Below are 22700 nucleotides of genomic sequence, written 5' to 3' on the forward strand. Positions count from 1 at the left end.
GGCATGTGGGGAGTTAACATCCAGTGAGGCAAACTGACCAGGGTGAGAGAGGAGATGGAAGGAGCTGACATGTGTTTGTTCACACTTGCTCAACCCCACCCCTGACTCTTCCCACACAGAGTGGGTTCATCTCCTACTGGAGATATCAGCACTATCGAGCAATCAGCTTTATTTTCTTGTAAACCTATGACCAGCTCAGTCACACCACCTTTTTATTTGCCACCCCCAACTTCCCTTTCCCTTACTCTAGTTTTCAGTAAAGGGTTAGTGCATATAATCTGCCTAAGGGGCTGTTTGCTATGGTACCTGGGCTAAGACATATGGCATATTGAAAGAAAGAGAGAAAGGAAGGAATGAAAAGAAGGAAGGAAAAGAAGGAAGGAAGGAAGGAAGGGAGGGAGGGAGGGAGGGAGGAAGGAGGAAGTGGGGGAGAGAGAAATAAGGATGGGTAGAAGGAAGGAAAGCAAGGAAAGAGGGAGGGAGGGAGGACAAGCACATATAAAGAATCTCTGCGACTGGTAATAAGGGTTTTGAAGCCAAGAGTGCACAGTACAGCACAGGACAAGGCATCATGGGATGCAGGAGAGGAGCAAGTGAGAACACTAGAAATTTATATAGCAAGATAGTAATGGTGGTTATGTCTTCGTGGTGGAGTAATGAGTGATTTTATTCACCCATTATTATTTCATTCATTTATTCATTACTATTAACTCATTATTATTTATCCTACTTATTGTGCTTTCCAAGTTTTCAATGATGAACTTAAGTTCATAATAAATAAAATTTTATTTTAAAAAGAATTCTGGTGTCCAAACTAGTCAATACCAGATTTGGAGCTCTTAACAAGCCTGGTTTCACAGATCACACATACACATGCAGACCATTAAGTCTCTACACTCAAGCAATAACGTAATTAATATTTGATTATTACTAAACTTTAGATCACTAATTCATTCTTTTCTCTCATTATCCCTCAAACAGAGGTAGAGTAGGACAGAGAGCCAGATTATAAATCAAGGATGCCCAACCAACGTTGTCCATCTCTACTGAAACTCACATACATACAAATACACACACATGGTATGTTACCCATGTGCAAGCACACACACATACACACACACAAGCACAAGAGGTAATCGGTTTAAGCTGCCACCTGAGTATTTAAATCAGACAGATATTTTCTGTGTTAACTGAACCTGCCAACACTACTTATAAGTATGTTTTGAATGCTCTTGATGGTATTAATGGGAAAGGAAAAAAATCTTCATTTACATTTCACATTTACATTTGATCTAAATATATACATTGCATTTTAAATCTACTCAGGAATGAGAGGCAGTGCAAAGTCTTCTTTTAAAAGAAATAAAGCAGGAGGAGGTCAAGATGGCAGAGTAGGAAGATGCAGAATTCACCTCCTGTCCTCCTCACACCCCTGTGAATACATCAAAAATACATCTACATGTGGAGCAATTCTCACTGGAAATGGACTGCAGACTGACAGAAAGACCCTTATGCAACCAAGGCTATAAGAAAGATCCACATGGAGTTGGGTAGGAAGGGAAGAGAATCAATCAGGTTGGGACCTGCACCCCTAGGAGGGGACACAGAAGAGGAGGGGGATTACAAGGGTGGAGATATCCCTGGGGAGTGGCTTGAACTACATCCTGGGTCCCCCAGCCCTGGGGTCCAACAGTGGGAGGACGAGTGCCCTTAGATGGTTTGAAAACCAATAGGATTGACAACAGGGTTGTAAGAAATCTAGACTCTGCTCATGAAGAACACACACATTCTTGCTCACTCCCATGACAAGAGAGAGAAAGCAGATTGAAACTGCCCAGGACTCTGGCTGGTTTCCCACAACTGCCTCAGTGCATGCCCTGGCCCATGCCAAGCACCCTTTCCAGCCCCTCTTGCTCTGAGGCACAGTTCCCCACTAGAACCAGGGCTGCCACAGCTGAGCAGAGTGCACAGTTGTGGGGGAGGGAGCTGGCTTGAGCCCAACCCAGGGTTTCTGCTCCAGCTCCAGGGTGGTGTTGGCCACTGAGCAGAGGAGAAGCTCCCACTCACACCTGGCTTTGGCTCTAGCTCCTCCATCTCCAGCCCCAACCCCTACAAAGTTGATAGCTGCCAGCACGCTCTGGGGAAAGACATGACTTATGTTTGCACCAGATCAAACTCTCCCGTGAAATCCACTGGGAACACACAGACTGTATAGGGATGCTCTCACACAAGGACACACATTCAAGCCCAGGATAGGTAACTTTTACCTAATTTTATAGAGACAGAGAAAGTTAACCAAAACAAGAAGACAGAGGATTTTATTTCAAACGAACGAAGAAAAAAAACCAACCAATGAAACAGAGATGAATTAATTACCAGAAAAAGAGTTTAAAGATTAGTAATAAGAATGCTAACTGAACTAGGGAAAAGAATAGATGAACTGGAAAATATGAAAAAAAAGTCAAAACTGAATATACAATAACTGAAATGAAAAACATACTAGAAATAATTAACAACAGACTAAGTGATACAGAGGAACACATAGTGTTCCGGAAGAATAATGGAAAAAATCCAATCAGATCAGCAAAAACAGAAACAAATTTTAAAAAATGAAAACAGTTTAAGGGACCATTGGAACAACATCAAACATAATAACATTCACATTACACAGGTCCTAGAAGGAGAAGAGAGAAAAAAAAAGGGGTCAAAACTTATTTGATGAAATTATAGCTGAAAACTTCCCAAACCTGAAGAACAAAACAGATATCCAGGTACAGGAAGCATAGAGCATCCCAAACAAGATGAAATCAGAGAACCACACCAAAACATATCATAATTAAAATGGCAAAAGTTAAAGATAAAAGAGAATTCTAAAGGTAGCAGAAGAAAAACAAAGAATCACATACAAGGGAACCCCCATAAGACTATAAATGGATTTTTCTGCAGAAATTTTGCAGGAAGGAAGTGGCATGATATATTTAAAGTGCTGAAAGGGGAAAAACCTACAACCTAGGATATTCTATCCAGCAAGATTATCACTCAGAATTGAAGGAGGGATAAAGAACTTCTCAGATAAGCAAAAGCTAAGAATACATCAACACTAAACCAATTCTAAAAGAAGTGTTAAAGGTTCTTCTCTAAGTGGAAAAGAATAGGCTACAACAAGAAGTAAGAATCTGTAGGAAAGGAAAAATCCCACTAGTAAAAGCAAATATATAGTAAAGGAACACAAGCATACCACTAAAGAAAATCATCAAACACAAGGGAAGAAACTAAAAGAAGAAGAAAAGAACAGAGAGGAACAACAAAAAGAATCAGAAAACAAGTAACAAAGTGGCAATAAGTACATACCTATCAATAATCACTTTAAATGCCAGTGGACTTAATGTTTCAATGAAAAGACATAGGATGGCTGATTGGATTAAAAAGAAAACACACAATAAAACCCAAGATCCATCCATGTGCTGCTTACAAGTGGTCCACTTCAGAGCTAAAAACACACAGACTGAAAGTGAGGTGATGGAAGAAAGATACTTCATGCAAATGGAAATGACAAGAAAGCAGGGGGTAGGCATACCCATATCAGACAAAATAGACTTTGAAACAAAGTCTTACCAAAAGACAAAATGGGCATTATATAATGATAAAGGGATAAACAGAAGAAAAGGATATAACATTTGCTAACAAATATGCCTAATATAGGGGCAACTAAGTATATAAAGCAAATATTAACAGACATCAAGAGAGAAATTGACAATGATACAATAATATTAGGGGAATTTAACATCTCACTTACATCAATGGACAGATCATCCAGACATAAAGTCAACAAGGAAATAATAGTCTTAAATGACACTTTAGACCAGTTGGACTTAATAGATACCTACAGGATATTTCATCCAAAAACAGCAGAATACACATTCTTTTCTAGTGTACAGAGAATGTTTTCCAGGGTAGATAACATGGTAGGCTACAAAACAAGTCTCAGAACATTTAAGAGGATAGAAATGATATCAAGCATTTTTCCAACTACAATGGTATAACCAGAAATCAATTGCAGGAAGAAAAATGAGGAAAATCACAAACACGTGGAGACTGAAAAACATGCTACTAAAAAAACCAATGGGGCTTCCCTGGTGGCGCAGTAGTTGAGAATCTGCCTGCCAATGCAGGGGACACGGGTTCGAGCCCTGGTCTGGGAAGATCCCACATGCCGCGGAGCAAATGGGCCCGTGAGCCACAACTACTGAGCCTGCGCGTCTGGAGCCTGTGCTCCGCAACAAGAGGCCACGACAGTGAGAGGCCCGCGCACCACGATGAAGAGTGGCCCCTGCTTGCCACAACTAGAGAAAGCCCTCGCACAGAAACGAAGACCCAACACACCCAAAAATAAATTAATTAATTAATTAATTTTTTAAAAAAAACAAAAACCAATGGGTCAATGAAGAAATCAAAGTGGAAATCAGAAAATACTTTGAGAGAAATGAAACAAAAACAAACAAACCGACAACTTTCCAAAATCTATGGAACACAGAAAAAGCAGTTCTAAGAGGGAAGTTTATAGCAATACAGGCCTACCCTAAGAAACAAGAAAAATCTTAAAAAACAACCTACCCTACTACCTAAAGGAATTAGAAAGAGAAGAACAAAGGAAGCCCAAAGTCAGCAGAGGGAAGAAAATTATAAAGATCAAAGAGGAAATAAATAAAAACAGAGACAAAAAAAAAAACCCAATAGAAAAAAAGCAATGGAACCAAGATCTGTTTTTTTGAAAGGTTAAACAAAAACGATAAGCCTGTGTCCAGGTTCATCAAGAAAAATAGAGAGGACTCAAATAAACAAAGTAAGAAATGAAAGAGGAGAAATAATCGATATCACAGAGAAAAAAATCATAAGAGAATAATACAAACAGTTATATGCCAACAAATTGGACAACCTAGAGGAAAAGGATAAATTTCTAGACACATACACTCTTCCAAGACTGGATCAGGAAGAAATAGACAATCTGAACAAACTGTGCACCAGTAGTGAAACTGAATTAGTAATAAAAAAAAATTTTTTTTTAAATAATAAAAAAAAACTGCCAGCAAACAAAAGCCCAGGATTGACAGCTTCACTGGGGAATTATCCCAAACATATATAAAAAAAACAGCTAATACCTATCTTTCTCAAACTATTTTTTAAAAATTGAAACGGAGAGAATTCTCCCAAATTAACTCTACAAGGCCACCATTAACCTGATACCAAAACTAGACAAAATTACCAGCCAATATCTCTGACGAATATGGAGGCAAAATTCCTCAACAAAATATTAGCAAACCCAAATCAACAATATCTTAAAAGGATCATACAACATTATCAAGTAGAATTTATTCCAGGTAAGCGAGGATGGTTCAAGATCCATAAATCAATCAATATGATACACCACATTAACAAAAGGAAGGATAAAAATCCCATGATCATCTCAATAAGTGCAAAAAAATGATCTGATAAAATTCAACACCTTTTCATGACAAAAATTCTTATCAAAGTTGGTATAGAGGGAACATATGTCAACATAATAAAGGCCATTTATGACACATCCACAGCTAACATCATACTAAACAGCAAAAAGCTGAAAGCCTTCTTGCTAAACTCAGGAACAAAACTAGGATGCCCACTCTCCCTACTTCTATTTAACATAGTAATGAAAGTCCTAGCCACAGCATTCAGACAAGAAAAAGAAATAAAACGCATCCAACTGGAAGCGAAGGAGTAAAACTGTCACTATTTGCAGATGACATGATACTATATATAGAAAACCTTAAAGTCTCCACCAAAAAACTATTAGAACTAATAAGTGAACTTGGTAAAATTGCAGGATACAAGATTAATATACAGAAATCTGTTGCTTTTCTATAAGCTAATAATAACAATCATAAAGAGAAAACAATCCTTTTTAAAACTGCATCAAAAAGAATAAGATATCTGGGAATAAACTTAACCAAGAAGGTGAAAGACCTGTACTCTGAAAACTACAGAAAGCTGAAAGAAATTGAAGACGATACAAAGAAATAGAAAGATATCCCATGTTCATGAATTGGAAAAATTAATATTGTTAAAATGTCCATACTACTCAAAGCAATCTACAGATTTAACGTAATCCCTATCAAAACACCCATGACATTTTTCACAGAACTAGAACAAATTATCCTAAAATTAACATAAAACCATAAAAGGCCCAGAATGGACAAAGCAATCTTGAGAAAAAAGAACAAAGCTGGAGGTATCATGCCCCCTGACTTCAGACTATACTACAAAGCTATAGTAATCAAAACAGTATGATACTGGCAAATAAACAGACACATAGATCAATGGAACAGAATAGGAAGTCCAGAAATAAACCCACACACTTATGGTCAATTAATCCATGACAAAGGAGGTAAGAATATACAATGGAAAAAAGAAGTGGTGCTGGGAAAACTGGACAGCTATATGTAAAAGAATGAAATTAGAACTTTCTCTAACACCATACACAAAAATAAACTCAAAATGGATCAAAGACCTAAATGTAAGGCCGGACACTATAAAACTCTGAGGGGAAAACACAGGCAGAAAACTCTTTGACATAAATCACAGCAATATCTTCTTTGATCCACCTCCTAGAGTAATGAAAATAAAAACAAAAACAAATGGGACCTAATTAAACTCAAAAGCTTCTGCACAGCAAAGGAAACAATCAACAAAATGAAAGGACAGCCCACAGAATGGGAGAAAATATTAGCAAATGACGTGACTGACAAGGGATTAATCTCCAAAATATACAAATAGCTCACATAGCTCTATGTCAAAAAAACAAACAACCCAATCAAAAAATGGGTGGAAGATCTAAATAGACACCTCTCCAAAGAAGACATAAAGATGGCCAATAGGCACATGAAAATTATCACTAATTATCAGAGAAATGCAAATCAGAACTACAATGAGGTATCACCTCACACTGGTCAGAATGGCCGTTATCAAAAAGTCTACAAACAATAAATGCTGGAGAGGGTGTGGAGAAAAGGAAACCCTCTTGCACTGTTGGTGGGAATGTAAATTGGTACAACCACTATGGAGAACAGTATGGAGGTTCCTTAAAAACTAAAAATAGAACTACCATATGATCCAGCAATCCCACTCCTGGGCATATATCCAGAGAAAACCATAATCTGAAAAGATACATGCACCCCAATGTTCATTGCAACACTACTTATAATAGCCAAGACATGGAAGTAACCTAAATGTCTACTGACAGAGCAATGGATAAAGAAGATGTGGTACATAGATACAATGGAATATTACTCAGCCAGAAAAAAGAATGAAATGATGCCATTTGCAGCAACATGGATGGACCTAGAGATTATCATACTAAGTGAAGTAAGTCAGACAGAGAAAGACAAATATCATATGTTATCAGTCATATGTGGAATCTAATTTTTAAAAATGATTCAAATGAACTTATTTACAAAACAGAAACAGACTTACAGATATTGAAAACAAACTTATGGTTACCAAAGGGGAAACAAGGGGGGAAGGGTTAAATCAGGAGCTTGGGATTAACATACACACACTATATATAAGATAGATAACCAACAAGGACCTACTGTATAGCACAGGGAACTCTTCTCAATATTATGTGTTAACCTATATGAGAAAAGAACCTGAAAAAGAATGAATATATGTATAACTGAATCATTTTGCTGTACACCTGAAACTAACACAACATTGTAAATCAACTATACTGCAATAAATTTTGTTGAAAAAAGAAATGTAAGTAAATAAATAAATAAAAAATGAGGATGTGGTAAGACCACACCACTCTTTTCACATCTTTGGTGGTGGTTCTAATACCTGCGGTTCCCCCAAGGAATGTAGTATTGCTTTTGATTTATTATTTTTTTAGGCAAGTGAAATACCACATGCTTCCTTTGGTCTTTTAGACCATAATAGCCTTTATTGTTAGAGTCTAGGAGCTAAAGTGAGTATTCTACTATCTGCTGAGGGTCGCTATTTAAACTACCACACAGAAAATAGAAAATAAACCATGAGTGATAATCAGGGTTCCACTGAGACCACTGACAGATATCCTGGTTAAAAATCCATTTATCTCCTAAACTCAGACACCTTGAACTCCCGCTCCAATGGCATCCTGTGTCCCCAAGTACCAGTGTTGTTGCAAAGTCACTGTTCAATAACTCCTAGAAGTTTGAGGTAGTTGCCTAGTCTCAGTGTGCAGTGACCATGAGAAATGTCTACAGGTACCATTGGGGAAGGGGAGTCCCCTTATGTGTTGGTGATATTACTGAAGTTTCTTCCTCAAGTGTGCCTGCCTCCTTTTCTAAGGGCTCTGGGTCTATAAAGTAAGTCAGTCTAGAGACTGAAGGAACAGTAACAGTACCCTATACCATTGGCTCAATTCAGGCAAAGTCCTACAGTAAACCAGGCCCCTACACGTAAGAGAATGAAATTATAACATTTTCTCATGTCGTATACAAAAATTAACTCAGAAGGGATTAAAGACCTAAATGTAAGACTGGAAACCACAAAGCTCCTAGAAGGAAACATAGCAGAACACTCTTTGACATAAATCATAGCAATATTTTTTTGGATCTGTCTCCTAAGGCAACAGATATAAAAGCAAAAATAAACAAACGGTATCTAATCAAGCTTAAAAGCTTTTGCACACGAAAAGAAACCATCAACAAAATGAAAAGACAACTTACTGAATATCCAAATATATAAACAGCTCACACAACTCAACAGCAGAAAACGAAACAGTCTGATTTTAAAATGGTCAGAAGGAGGAGCTTCAAGATGGCTGAAGAGTAAGACGTGGAGATCACCATCCTCCCCACAAATACAACAGAAATACATCTACATGTGGAACAACTCCTACAGAACACCTACTGAACGCTGGCAGAAGACCTCAGACCTCCCAAAAGGCAAGAAACTCCCCATGTACCTGGGTAGGGCAAAAGAAAAAAGGAAAAACAGAGACAAAAGAATAGGGATGGAACCTGCACCAGTGGGAGGGAGCTGTGAAGGAGGAAAGGTTTCCACACACTAGGAAGCCCCTTCGCGGGCGGAGACTGCGGGTGGTGGAGCGGGGAAGCTTCGGAGCTGCGGAGGAGAGCGCAGCAACAGGGGTGCGGAGGGCAAAGCGGAGAGATTCCCGCACAGAGGATCGGCGCCGACCAGCACTCACCAGCCCGAGAGGCTTGTCTGCTCACCCGCCGGGGCGGGCGGGGGCTGGGAGCTGAGGTTCGGGCTTCTGTCGGATCCCAGGGAGAGGACTGGGGTTGGCTGCATGAACACAGCCTGAAGGGGCTAGTGCGCCACCGCTGGCCAGGAGGGAGTCCGGAAAAAAGTCTGGAGCTGCTGAAGAGGCAAGAGACTTTTACTTGCCTCTTTGTTTCCTGCTGCGCGAGGAGAGGGGATTAAGAGCACTGCTTAAAGGAGCTCCAGAGATGGGCGCAAGCCGCGGCTATCAGCGCGGACCCCAGAGACGGGCATGAGACCCTAAGGCTGCTGCTGCAGCCACCAAGAAGCCTGTGAGCAAGCACAGGTCACTCTCCACACCTCCGCTCCCGGGAGCCGGTGCAGCCGCCACTGCCAGGCTCCCATGATCCAGGGACAACTTCCCCGGGGGAACGCACGGCGCGCCTCAGGATGTTGCAATGTCATGCCGCCCTCTGCCGCTGCAGGCTCGCCCCGCATTCCGTACTCCTCCCTCCCCCCGGTCTGAGTGAGCCAGAGCCCCCGAATCAGCTGCTCCTTTAACCCCGTCCTGTCTGGGCAGCAACAGACGCCCTCAGGCGACCTACACGCAGAGGCAGGGCCAAATCCAAAGCTGAACCCTAGGAGCTGTGCGAACAAAGAAAAGAAAGGGAAATTTCTCCCAGTAGCCTCAGGAGCAGCGGATTAAATCTCCACAGTCAACTTGATGTGCCTGCATCTGTGGAATACCTGAATAGACAACGAATCATCCCAAATTGAGGAGGTGGACTTTGGGAGCAATGATATATATTTTTTTTCCCCCTTTTCCTCTTTTTCTGAGTGTGTATGTGTATGCTTCTGTGTGTGATTTTGTCTGTATAGCTTTGCGTTTACCATTTGTCCTAGAGTTCTGTCTGTCCGTTTTTTCTATTTCTTTTTTTTTTTTAAGTATAGTTTTTAGCACTTGTTATCATTGGTGCATTTGTTTTTTGGTTTGGTTGCTATCTACTTTCTTTCCTTCTTTTTTTTTTTTTTACTTTAAAAAAATTTTTAATAATAATTTTTTATTTTAATAACTTTTTAATTTTATTTTATCTTCTTTTTTCTTTCTTTCTTTTATTTTCCTCCCTTTTATTCTGAGCCATGTGGATGACAGGCTCTTGATGCTCCAACCAGGCGTCAGGGCTCTGCCTCTGAGGTGGGAGAGCCAAGTTCAGGATATTGGTCCACAAGTGACCTCCCAGCTCCACGTAATACCAAACGGTGAAAATCTCCCAGAGATCTCCATCTCAACGCCAAGACCCAGCTCCACTCAATGACCAGCAAGCTACAGTGCTGGACAGCCTATGCCCAACAACTAGCAAGACAGGAACACAACCACACCCATTAGCAGAGAGGCTGCCTAAAATCATAAAAAGGCCACAGACACCCCAAAACACACCACCAGACATAGACCTGCCCACCAGAAAGACAAGATCCAGCCTCATCCACCAGAACACAGGCACTAGTCCCCTCCACCAGGAAGCCTACACAACCCACTGAACCAACCTTAGCCACTGGGGACAGACACCAAAAACAATGGGAACTACAAACCTGCAGCCTGCGAACAGGAGACCCCAAACACACTAAGTTAAGCAAAATGAGAAGACAGAGAAACACACAGCAGATGAAGGAGCAAGGTAAAAAGCCACCAGACCAAACAAATGAAGAGGAAATAGGCAGTCTACCTGAAAAAGAATTCATAATAATGATAGTAAAGATGATCCAAAATCCTGGAAATAGAATGGAGAAAATACAAGAAACGTTTAACAAGGAATTAGAAGAACTAAAGAGCAAACAAACAGTGATGAACAACACAATAAATGAAATTAAAAATTCTCTAGAAGGGATCAATAGCAGAATAACTGAGGCAGAAGAACGGATACGTGACCTGGAAGATAAAATAGTGGAAATAACTACTGCAGTGCAGAATAAAGAAAAAAGAATGAAAAGAATTGAGGACAGTCTCAGAGACCTCTGAGACAACATTAAATGCACCAACATTCGAATTATAGGGGTCCCAGAAGAAGAGAAAAAGAAAGGGACTGAGAAAATATTTGAAAAGATTATAGTTGAAAACTTCCCTAATATGGGAAAGGAAATAGTTAATCAAGTCCAGAAAGCACAGAGAGTCCCATACATGATAAATCCAAGGAGAAACACGCCAAGACATATACTAATCAAACTATCAAAAAGTAAATACAAAGAAAAAATATTAAAAGCAGCAAGGGAAAAATAACACACAAGGGAAGCCCCATAAGGTTAACAGCTGATCTTCCAGCAGAAACTCTGCAAGCCAGAAGGGAGTGGCAGGACATATTTAAAGTGATGAAGGGGAAAAACCTACAACCAAGATTACTCTACCCAGCAAGGATCTCATTCAGATTCGATGGAGAAATTAAAACCTTTACAGACAAGCAAAAGCTAAGAGAATTCAGCACCACCAAACCAGCTTTACAACAAATGCTAAAGGAACTTCTCTAGGGAGGAAGCACAAGAGAAGGAAAAGACCTACAATACCAAACCCAAAACAATTAAGAAAATGGTAATAGGAACATACATATAGGTAATTACCTTAAATGTAATGGATTAAATGCTCCAACTAAAGACATTGACTGGCTGAATGGATACACAAACAAGACCCATATATATGCTGTCTACAAAAGACCCACTTCAGACTTAGGGACACATACAGACTGAAAGTGAGGGGATGGAAAAAGATATTCCATGCAAATGGAAATCAAAAGCTGGAGTAGGAATTCTCATATCAGACAAAATAGACTTTAAAACAACGACTATTACAAGAAGTAAACAAGGAAACTACATAATGATCAAGGGATCAATCCAAGAAGAAGGTATAACAATTGTAAATATTTATGCACCCAACATAGGAGCACCTCAATACATAAGGCAAATACTAACAGCCATAAAAGGGGAAATCGACAGTAACACAATCATAGTAGGGGACTTTAACACCCCACTTTCACCAATGGAAAGATCATCCAAAATGAAAATAAATAAGGAAACACAAGCTTTAAATGATAAACAAGTCCATTAAACAAGATGGACTTAATTGATATTTATAGGACATTGCATCCAAAAACAACAGAATACACTTTCTTCTCAAGTGCTCATGGAACATTCTCCAGGATAGATCATATCTTGGGTCACAAATCAAGCCTTGGTAAATTTAAGGAAATTGAAATGAGACTAGATATCAATTACAGGAAAAAATCTGTAAAAAATACAAACACATGGAGGCTAAACAATACACTACTTAATAACCAAGAGATCACTGAAGAAATCAAAGAGCAAATCAAAAAATACCTAGAAACAAATGACAATGAAAACACGATGACCCAAAACCTATGGGATGCAGCAAAAGCAGTTCTAACAGGGAAGTTTATAGCAATACAATCCTACCTTAAGAAAGAAGAGACATCTCAAATAAACAACCTAAACTTACCCCTAAACCAATTAGAGAAAGAAGAACAAAAAAACCCAAAGTTAGCAAAAGGAAAGAAATCATAAAGATCAGATCAGAAATAAATGAAAAAGAAATGAAGGAAACAATAGCAAAGATCAATAAAACTAAAAGCTGGTTCTTTGAGAAGATAAACAAAATTGATAAACCATTAGCCAGACTCATCAAGAAAAAAAGGGAGAAGACTCAAATCAACAGAATTAGAAGTGAAAAAGGAGAAGTAACAACTGACACTGCAGAAATACAAAGGATCATGAGAGATTACTACAAGCAACTATATGCCAATAAAATGGACAACCTGGAAGAAATGGACAAATTCTTAGAAATGCACAACCTTCAGAGACTGAACCAGGAAGAAACAGAAAATATAAACAGACCAATCACAAGTGCTGAAATTGAAACTGTGATTTAAAATCTTCCCACAAACAAAAGCCCAGGACCAGATGGCTTCACAGGCGAATTCTATCAAACATTTAGAGAAGAGCTAACACCTATCCTTCTCAAACTCTTCCAAAATATAGCAGAGGGAGGAACACTCCCCAACTCATTCTACGAGGCCACCATCACCCTGATACCAAAACCAGACAAAGATGTCACAGAGAAAGAAAACTATAGGCCAATATCACTGATGAACATAGATGCAAAAATCCTCAACAAAATACTAGCAAATAGAATCCAATAGCACATTAAAAGGATCATACACCATGATCAAGTGGGGTTTATCCCAGGAATGCAAGGATTCTTCAATATACGCCTATCAATCAATGTGATACACCATATTAGCAAATTGACAGAGAAAAACCATCTGATCATCTCAATAGATGCAGAGAAAGCTTTCGACAAAATTCAACACCCGTTTATGATAAAAACCCTCCAGAAAGTAGGCATAGAGGGAACTTTCCTCAACAAAATAAAAGCCATATATGACAAGCCCACAGCCAACATCATCCTCAATGGTGAAAAACTGAAACCATTTCCACTAAGATCAGGAACAAGACAAGGTTGCCCACTCTCACCACTATTATTCAACATAGTTTTGGAAGTTTTAGCCACAGCAATCAGAGAAGAAAAAGAAATAAAAGGAATCCAAATTGGAAAAGAAGAAGTTAAGCTCTCACTGCAGATGACACGATACTAAACATAGAGAATCCTAAAGATGTTACCAGAAAACTACTAGAGCTAATCAATGAATTTGGTAAAGTAGCAGGATACAAAATTAATGCACAGAAATCTCTTGCATTCTTATACACTAATGATGAAAAATCTGAAAGTGAAATTAAGAAAACACTCCCATTTACCACTGCAACATAAAGAATAAAATATCTAGGAATAAACCTACCTAAGGAGACAAAAGACCTGTATGCAGAAAACTATAAGACACTGATGAAAGAAATTAAAGATGATACCAACAGATGGAGAGATATACCATGTTCTTAGATTGGAAGAATCAACATTGTGAAAATGACTATACTACCTAAAGCAATCTACAGATGCAATGCAATCCCTATCAAACTACCACTGGCATTTTTCACAGAACTGGAACAAAAGATTTCACAATTTGTATGGAAACACAAAAGACCCCGAATAGCCAAAGCAATCTTGAGAAAGAAAAACGGAGCTGGAGGAATCAGGCTCCCTGACTTCAGACTATACTACAAAGCTACAGTAATCAAGACAGTATCGTACTGGCACAAAAACAGAAATATAGATCAATGGAACAGGATAGAAAGCCCAGAGATAAACCCACGCACATATGGTCACCTTATCTTTGATAAAGGAGGCAAGAATATACAGTGGAGAAAAGACAGCCTCTTCAATAAGTGGTGCTGGGAAAACTGGACAGCTACATGTAAAAGAATGAAATTAGAACACTCCCTAACACCATACACAAAAATAAACTCAGAATGGATTAAAGACCTAAATGTAAGGCCAGACACTATCAAACTCTTAGAGGAAAACATAGGCAGAACACTCTATGGCATAAATCACAGCAAGATCCTTTTTGACCCACCTCCTAGAGAAATGGAAATAAAAACAAAAAGAAACAAATGGGACCTAATGAAACTTAAAAGCTTTTGCACAGCAAAGGAAACCATAAACAAGATGAAAAGACAACCCTCAGAATGGGAGAAAATATTTGCAAATGAAGCAACTGACAAAGGATTAATCTCCAAAATATACAAGCAGCTCACGCAGCTCAATAACAAAAAAACAAACAACCCAATCCAAAAATGGGCAGAAGACCTAAATAGACATTTCTCCAAAGAAGATATACAGATTGCCAACAAACACATGAAAGAATGCTCAACATCATTAATCATTAGAGAAATGCAAATCAAAACTACAATGAGATATCATCTCACACTGGTCAGAATGGCCATCATCCAAAAATCTAGAAACAATAAATGGTGGAGAGGGTGTGGAGAAAAGGGAACCCTCTTGCACTGTTGGTGGGAATGTAAATTGATACAGCCACTATGGAGAACAGTATGGAGGTTCCTTTAAAAACTAAAAATAGAACTACCATACGACACAGCAATCTCACTACTGGGCATATACCCTGAGAAAACCATAATTCAAAAAGAGTCAGGTACCACAATGTTCATTGCAGCTCTATTTACAGTAGGCAGGACATGGAAGCAACCTATGTGTCCATCAACAGATGAATGGATAAAGAATATGTGGCACATATATACAATGGAATATTACTCAGCCATAAAAAGAAATGAAATTGGGTCATTTGTAGTGAGGTGGATGGACCTAGAGTCTGTAATACAGAGTGAAGTAAGTCAGAAAGAGAAAAATAAATACAGTATGCTAACACATATATATGGAATCTAAAAAAAAAAAAAATGGTCATGAAGAACCTAGGAGCAAGACAGGAATAAAGACGCAGAACTACTAGAGAATGGACTTGAGGATATGCGGAGGGGGAAGGGTTAGCTGGGACAAAGTGAGAGAGTGGCATGCACATATATACACTACCAAATGTAAAATAGATAGCTAGTGGGAAGCAGCTGCATAGTACAGGGAGATCAGCTCGGTGCTTTGTGACCACCTAGAGGGGTGGGATTGGGAAGGTGGGAGGGAGGGAGATGCAAGAGGGAAGAGATATGGCGATATATGTGTATGTATAACTGATTCACTTTGTTATAAAGCAGAAACTAAGACACCATTGTAAAGCAATTATATTCCAATAAAGATGTTTAAAAAAAAAAAATGGTCAGAAGACCTGAATTAACATTTTTCCCAAGAAGACATACAGATGGCAATCAGGCACATGAAAAGATGCTCAACATTGCTAGTCATCAGAGAAATGCATATCAAAACCCCAATGATATACCACTTCACACCTGTCAGAATGTCTATCATCAAAAACAATGCAAATAACAAATGTTGGCAAGGATGTGGCGAAAAGAGAACACTCGTACACTGTTGGCGGGAATGTAAATTGGTGCAGCCACCAAGGAAAACAGTATGGAGGTTTCTCAAAACACTAAAAATAAAATTGCCATGTGACCCAGCAATTACACTACTTGGGTATACCTGAATAAAACAAAAATGCTAATTGGAAAAGATAGATGCGCCCTAATGTTCATAGCAGCATTATTTACAATAGCCACAATATGAAAGCAACCCAAGTGTCCGTTAACAGATGAATGGGTAAAGAAGATGTGGTTTATATATACAATGGAATATTACTCAGCCATAATAAAGAATGAGATTCTGACATTTGCCACAACGTGGATGGACTTAAGAGCATATTATGCTTAGTGAAATAAGTCAGAGAGAGACAAATACTCAATGTTATCACTTATATGTGGAGTCTAAAAAATAAATGAATGTGAAAAAACAGAAACAGACTCAGAGATATACAGAACTATGGGTTACCAGTGGGGAAAGGGAAGTGGGGAGGGGCAAGATAGGGAGAGGGGATTAAGAGGTACAAACTACTATGGGTAAAATAAATAAGATACAAGAATATATTGTACAGCCTAGGGAATACAGCCAATACTTTATAATAACTTTAAATGGAGTATAATATATAAAAATATTGAATCACTATGTTGTACACCTGAAACTAATATAAAATTGTAAGTCAGTTACACAATTAAAAAAAATAAAAAATAAAACAAAGCAGTTTAAACTCTTACTTATGTATTTTCATTTCCATGCAACCCAACTTAACAATAAGACAATGGATTACAGTCTACGCCTTCCTTCGATCCTTCTGAACAATTTTGAGTTGGAGACCTTTCCTCTCCCAGTCCAACTATGTTCAATATCACAAATAGTCACGTTTTTTGCCTCAATCAGTGGAAAGGGATCTTTTGGCTTATCTCCTCTAAAGGAAAGAACTTAGTTTCAGGACACAAGAATCCTGGATTTAAATTTCTCACCCTGACAGCAGGAAAAACAAAACCAAAAAAATAACTATCTGATACCCTTAACCTGTCTGGTTTCAGTTGCCTCATGTGTAAAATGGGAATAAAGCTACCTTTTTTTCCTGACCCATATACTATCTTGTCTTCCCTTCAAGGCTATGTTGTTTGACTCCTATATTGCACTTCACCTGTGTTCCAGGACACTCTCGGGGCATTTGTGTCTGCTGTTCTGATGGAGATGTGGACTGTAATAGGTGCACTCCTTTCAAAGAAGAAGTCATATACTTCCAACTCCACCTGTAAACAAACAATTTCATATGAACCACACATTGACCATTTATAATATAAAATACCATTATTTCTGGGCTATACACCACAGATGGAGGCAAAACTGATTCAGGTTTCTTCTGTTGCCTGATCTCATTTTTGACAACCTAATCTCACTTTTTCAGGCTGTAGGTCTTGTTCCTTAGTTTATCAGTGTTTTTAACTTTTCCTCTCTGTGAAAGAAGTTCTTAACCCGAAATAAGCAAATATGCTAGACATGTTTCCCTGCATTTGCTCAGAAGACTATGTCAGTCCAGCATCAGACCACGAGAGCCTCTCTCAAAGCAGTGGTTCTCCACTGGCGGAGCCTCTTCAATGACTCTATGAATACCAAATAGGCTAGCAGCTTTGTCTCTCTTCCTTCTTACCTCATAATGTCTCCTCTCAGAATGGCTGCTGTTTGGTGGCTGATAGGCAATTTGCATGTCACTTAGATCTTTCCAGGTGAAGGAGGACACCGGTCTGGTGTGATCCCACAGGTGAGTCACATAGCCTTGGAGCGGGGCTTTAGTAATGTTGAACACCAGCAAGGGTTTGGAGGTCTCATCCTCTTCACAGTCCAGAACTGATGTAGTCAAAGAGGTCAGGATGAACTGATCCACTTCCAGAATAAACATGGCCATGAATGCAGCCCTTGGAATCTGATTAGGAATGCCAGCTCTGATATAGACGGGTAACCACACACTCTCTGACTTTTGAAGGAGAAAGAAAAGATGAAGGGGGAAACAATATAAATGATACTATAAAATCAGGGTAAATAGTATGATATTTAACACAAATTTCCTTCACGCCAGCCTAAATACGTGTCTTTTACTGGTGGAGCACACAGAGAGCTAATGCTGGGCCCATACCTGAGGAAGCTCAGTGGCCAGAGGCAGAAGAATAATGGTATCTGTGCTGGGATCAGTCTCTAGTCCTTGTTTGCAGCAGGAAGGAATATACGAGTGCTCTCAGATGTGGAGCAAGTGGGACAGAGGGTTGCTCTAGGATCATCCTGGACCCTGACCTTTAGGGTGCATCTGTGAGAAGCCAAAGAATCTGAGTGGAAAGAACCTGGAAGTGGAAATCATATCCTAGGAGTGTCGGGGGGAATTGCAATTGACCAATAAGGCTAGAAATGTACTCTCCCAAGATGAGAGACCTTCGCAATGGGGGATCTCCAGAGGAACCATGAAATTGCCCCGAGACTAAGAAGCAGCTTGAAACATCTGCCAGACTCAGAGAGCATGAAGTCATATTCCATCAGTGCCTGGTCAAATAAGACCTCTCTCTCCAAACTTCTCCAAACCACCCACCCCCCAGCCTGGAAGTTAGGAAACTAGCCAGCAAGGCTCAAAGAAAGAGAGAAACAGAAAAAGACAACCCCACCCCCTTCTCACTGCGTGGTTTATAAAGACAAAGGAGTGATATGCTGAGACAGCACAGAGTTTACACTATTTAGTCTTCACAAGCCACTGAAAAACATTTGAAGATCTATAATTTAAACAAGAATGGGGAAATTACAGTATGTAAGGACTGGTGCCGAACAATAAGACCAATTAAACCTAGTTAAGCCTAAATAAATGTTATTTGAAACATACTAACAAAATGGATACAAATATCAAAAGAGTGTACTTGAAATAAAAGATGATGCAAGCAATCATAAGGTATAAAAATGATAAACTGGAACTAAAGTTGCAGATTATATTAACCAAGCCTGCTGGTGAGTAATTGCAGTGAGAAAGGATAAATAGGATCAATCCTCATAATATATAGGAAGGAGGCAAAAGACTTCATTTTTTACTTTAAATGTTAAAAATATAGGTTAAAGAATTTTTTAAATTTAGAAATAAATTTTAAAGTGGGATAAAGATTTTTCAAATAAGTAAAGATAAAGGCTAAGAAAATATAAATTAGAGTGCAAGATAATTTCTTTTAACTAGCAAGAAAGCAGAAAACAAGATGATAGAAAAAAACCCAGATATCCATTATTACAGAAATATAGCCTATATTCTCTTGTTCAAGACAAATATTCTGAAATTTAAATATCCAATTATATCTGCCTTACCAGAGAGGCACTTAAAATTATATACAAAGATTAAAAGTAAAAGGATGATCCTAACTTATCATGTAAAGTTTGCAGTTGTAACCATAAGAATTTCAAAGAGAGATGAATTCAAGGCAAGAAACATTAAAAAGGACAGTGTGGGCAGTTGACAGTGATAAAATGTACAAGACTAAGATTCTTATAAGCATCACTATATCTAACACTAGAAAAAAGAGGAATAATTATTGAAAAAGAAAGGAAAAAATTATCATCATTAGTGAAAGATGTAATTATGGTCTTTAAAAGCCCAAAGAATTGAAAATTTTTTAGAATAATTGAATTCAAGAAAGAAGCCAGACAGAAGATTAGTACAAGAAATAGTTGTCTTATCTATCATCAGTAACCAATGAGAAGAAATAGTGGAGGAAAAGAAGACTAGGCATAATAATTTTACAAAAACAAATTGCCTAGGACTGGACTTAAGTGTGCACAACTGACATGAAGAAAACTACAAACTTTACAGAAACATATCAAATATCATTTGCCTCGATGAAGTTAGATAACTTTTGTCTGGATGAGACAACTCAATATGGTAAATGTTCCAATATTCCAATTCTTCCCAAAATAATTTATAGTTTTAATCCAATCCTGATAAAAATATTTAGGGGCTTTTTTAAAAAACTAACATAAATATTTAATTATTTATCTAGAACTAAGAATAGGTGAGAATGGATAAGAAAAGTTTGAAGAGGAAGGACTCATCGCTATGAGGAAGGACTTGCCTGTAAAATGTTAAAGTCTATTATAGACCTTTTATATTTAGAATAATATGGTACTGGCACAAGAATAGGTAGGCAAATCTAAGGAACAAAAGAGCTAGCCTTGAAATAGACACATAATATCTTTCTATACAATAGAAGACTCATCTAAAATCAATGGGAAACATGTCCATTATTCAACAAATAGTGTTGAAAATTTTGGCCACTTGGAAAAAACTGTTCCGTGTTTCACAATACGATAAAATTCATTTCAGGCAGAATAAAAAGGCAAATATAAACAGGAAAATGTTTTAAAGTCTATAAGAAATTATGGGTGAACAGTCATTTAGTCACTTGATGAGGATGGACTATACCAGCATAAAAATAATAAAATAACAAGACACAAAACTTCAAATTAGTATAAATTCAGTTCCATAAACAAACTAACTCTGGTGTGCGTGCCTCCCCACTCACTCTGTGTGTGTGTTTGTGTATGTGTGTGTAAGTGTGTATATATATAAAAATGGTAGAAATACCCCTAGTTTTGTTTTCTTATTTTTCTTTCTGTGCTTTTTAAAAAATATCCTCTGCTGTTGAGCATATTACTTTTATATCTGTTTGTGACATGCCAAATTGACTATGGAATAGGTTTATTCTAAATAATACAGGAAGGTCATTTTAAAGGGGAAACTCCTAATAAAACTGATCTGAAAACATAAACAAAACCCTATATCAATATACAGAGGAAAAAGAAGAAAAATCAATTAGGAAGAAAAATGGCTCTAATTTTTTTTTACAGATATAAAAAAGCATTAAAAGAGAAAGGAGTTTCACGTCAAAACAAACAGAAGACACATACTAGTCGTTAAGAGACGTAGAGTTTAGTCTTGACTCAGCCAGGCATGTATAGTCAAGGTTCGCGATTTCTCTGGCTACCACTATAAAATAAGGGGCTTGGGCTAAGCCAATTATTTCCAAACCTGGCTGATGATCAGTTTTTTCACTAGCAAAATATGTATAGAGGTTACTATGTGTCCAGCTTTGTGCCAAGTGCTTTGTAAGCATTATCTCATTTAATCCTCTCGATAAGAAGTAAGTACTACTATGCCCATTTTAAGATTTTTAAAATGAGGCATAAAGTACAAAGTCACACAGCGAGTTAACATTTGAACCCAGGCAACCTGGGCCCAAAGTCAGGCTCTTAACTGTTAATGTTAGACTCAAATCTATTCTTTCAAAGCTCCCCAAGTGATTTACCTGATCAGTTTGACCAGACTACCTCACAGTTTTTCCAAATCTCAATTATAAAATTCTATAATCCTGTTTACTCATTTCCTTATCATTCCGTGTTTTATTAATTCCTGTGGTAATAATGTTCAATATTTGACTGGGTCTGTTAGGAGAAATCCTAGTGAGAAGTCAGCCTGTGAAAGACGGAGGTCTTCCACAAATGTCATCTCAGATCATCTTAAATCAGCACAAAATCTGAGCTGTTTCAGCAGGTACACAGTCACCCCAGCTTCCCAAATAAACATATTACAGCGTACGTGAATTAAGAGAATAGCATGTCGGGCTTCCCTGGTGGCGCAGTGGTTAAGAATCCGCCTGCCAATGGGGACACAGGTTCAAGCCCTGGTCCGGGAAGATCCCACATGCCGCAGAGCAACTAAGCCCATGCGCCACAACTACTGAGCCTGCGCTCTAGGGCCTGCGAGCCACAACTACTGAGCCCACGTGCCACAACTACTGAAGCCCTCGCGCCTAGAGCCTGTGCTCCACAACAAGAGAAGCCACCGCAATGAGAAGCCTGTGCACCACAACGAAGAGTAGCCCCCGCTCGCCACAACTAGAGTAAAGCCCGCATACAGCAACGAAGACCCAACACAGCCAAAAATAAAATAAATAAATTTATTTAAAAAAAAAAAAGAGAATAGCATGTCAAATCTCTCATATAGGCTGATTTCACTTTCTGTCATCATTTCAATGGGAAGAGATCAAAGGAAAGAAAGGGCAGGAGCATGTAAAAGAGACCGGAAGATGCAGGAAGCCCTTGGGGGGCTGTCTCCTTGACAACCCAGTCCTCCATCTCTAAGTCTGAAAGAGTGAAAATGATATCATCTGCTACAGCCATAAAAGTGGGACTGAGCTCCCCCTCTCTCCCAGATTCCTGTGGCCTTGCAGAGTGGGTGTGTGGACCCTCTGACTTCCTCTAACAGATGAAAAGAGGTTCTAATAAAGGATTAAATGAAGCATCAAAGTGTGGGAGTTACAAACGCAGAAATGGGAAGTTGAAGAATACTGAAGGAACGGGAGAAGAAAGTTAGCATGTAACCTGACCCAGGTCCTTTCTAAGTTGCTTTAGTGATGATAGAGCTACAAGAGAGCCAGAGAAGGGAAACTATGTACTGATATTATATACAAAAGCTACTGTTTCAAGCACTTAC

General features: G+C 38.5%; 1 protein-coding gene across 14 annotated transcripts in view; it reads right to left on the reverse strand.

The window, feature by feature from the left end:
* Positions 1 to 22700, reverse strand: part of FREM1 (FRAS1 related extracellular matrix 1) — a 172064-nt gene that overhangs the window by 124050 nt on the left and 25314 nt on the right. For all 14 annotated transcript variants that reach the window (XM_061200436.1, XM_061200437.1, XM_061200439.1 and 11 more), the window contains 2 exons: positions 17841 to 18164; positions 17334 to 17442 (listed from right to left, as the gene is read on the reverse strand). In XM_061200436.1, the coding sequence (XP_061056419.1) occupies positions 17334 to 17442; positions 17841 to 18164 (433 nt within the window). The remainder of the gene's footprint in view (positions 1 to 17333; positions 17443 to 17840; positions 18165 to 22700) is intronic.

This window comes from Eubalaena glacialis, chromosome 9 (assembly GCF_028564815.1).
Source record: "Eubalaena glacialis isolate mEubGla1 chromosome 9, mEubGla1.1.hap2.+ XY, whole genome shotgun sequence".
Classification (NCBI taxonomy): domain Eukaryota; kingdom Metazoa; phylum Chordata; class Mammalia; order Artiodactyla; family Balaenidae; genus Eubalaena; species Eubalaena glacialis.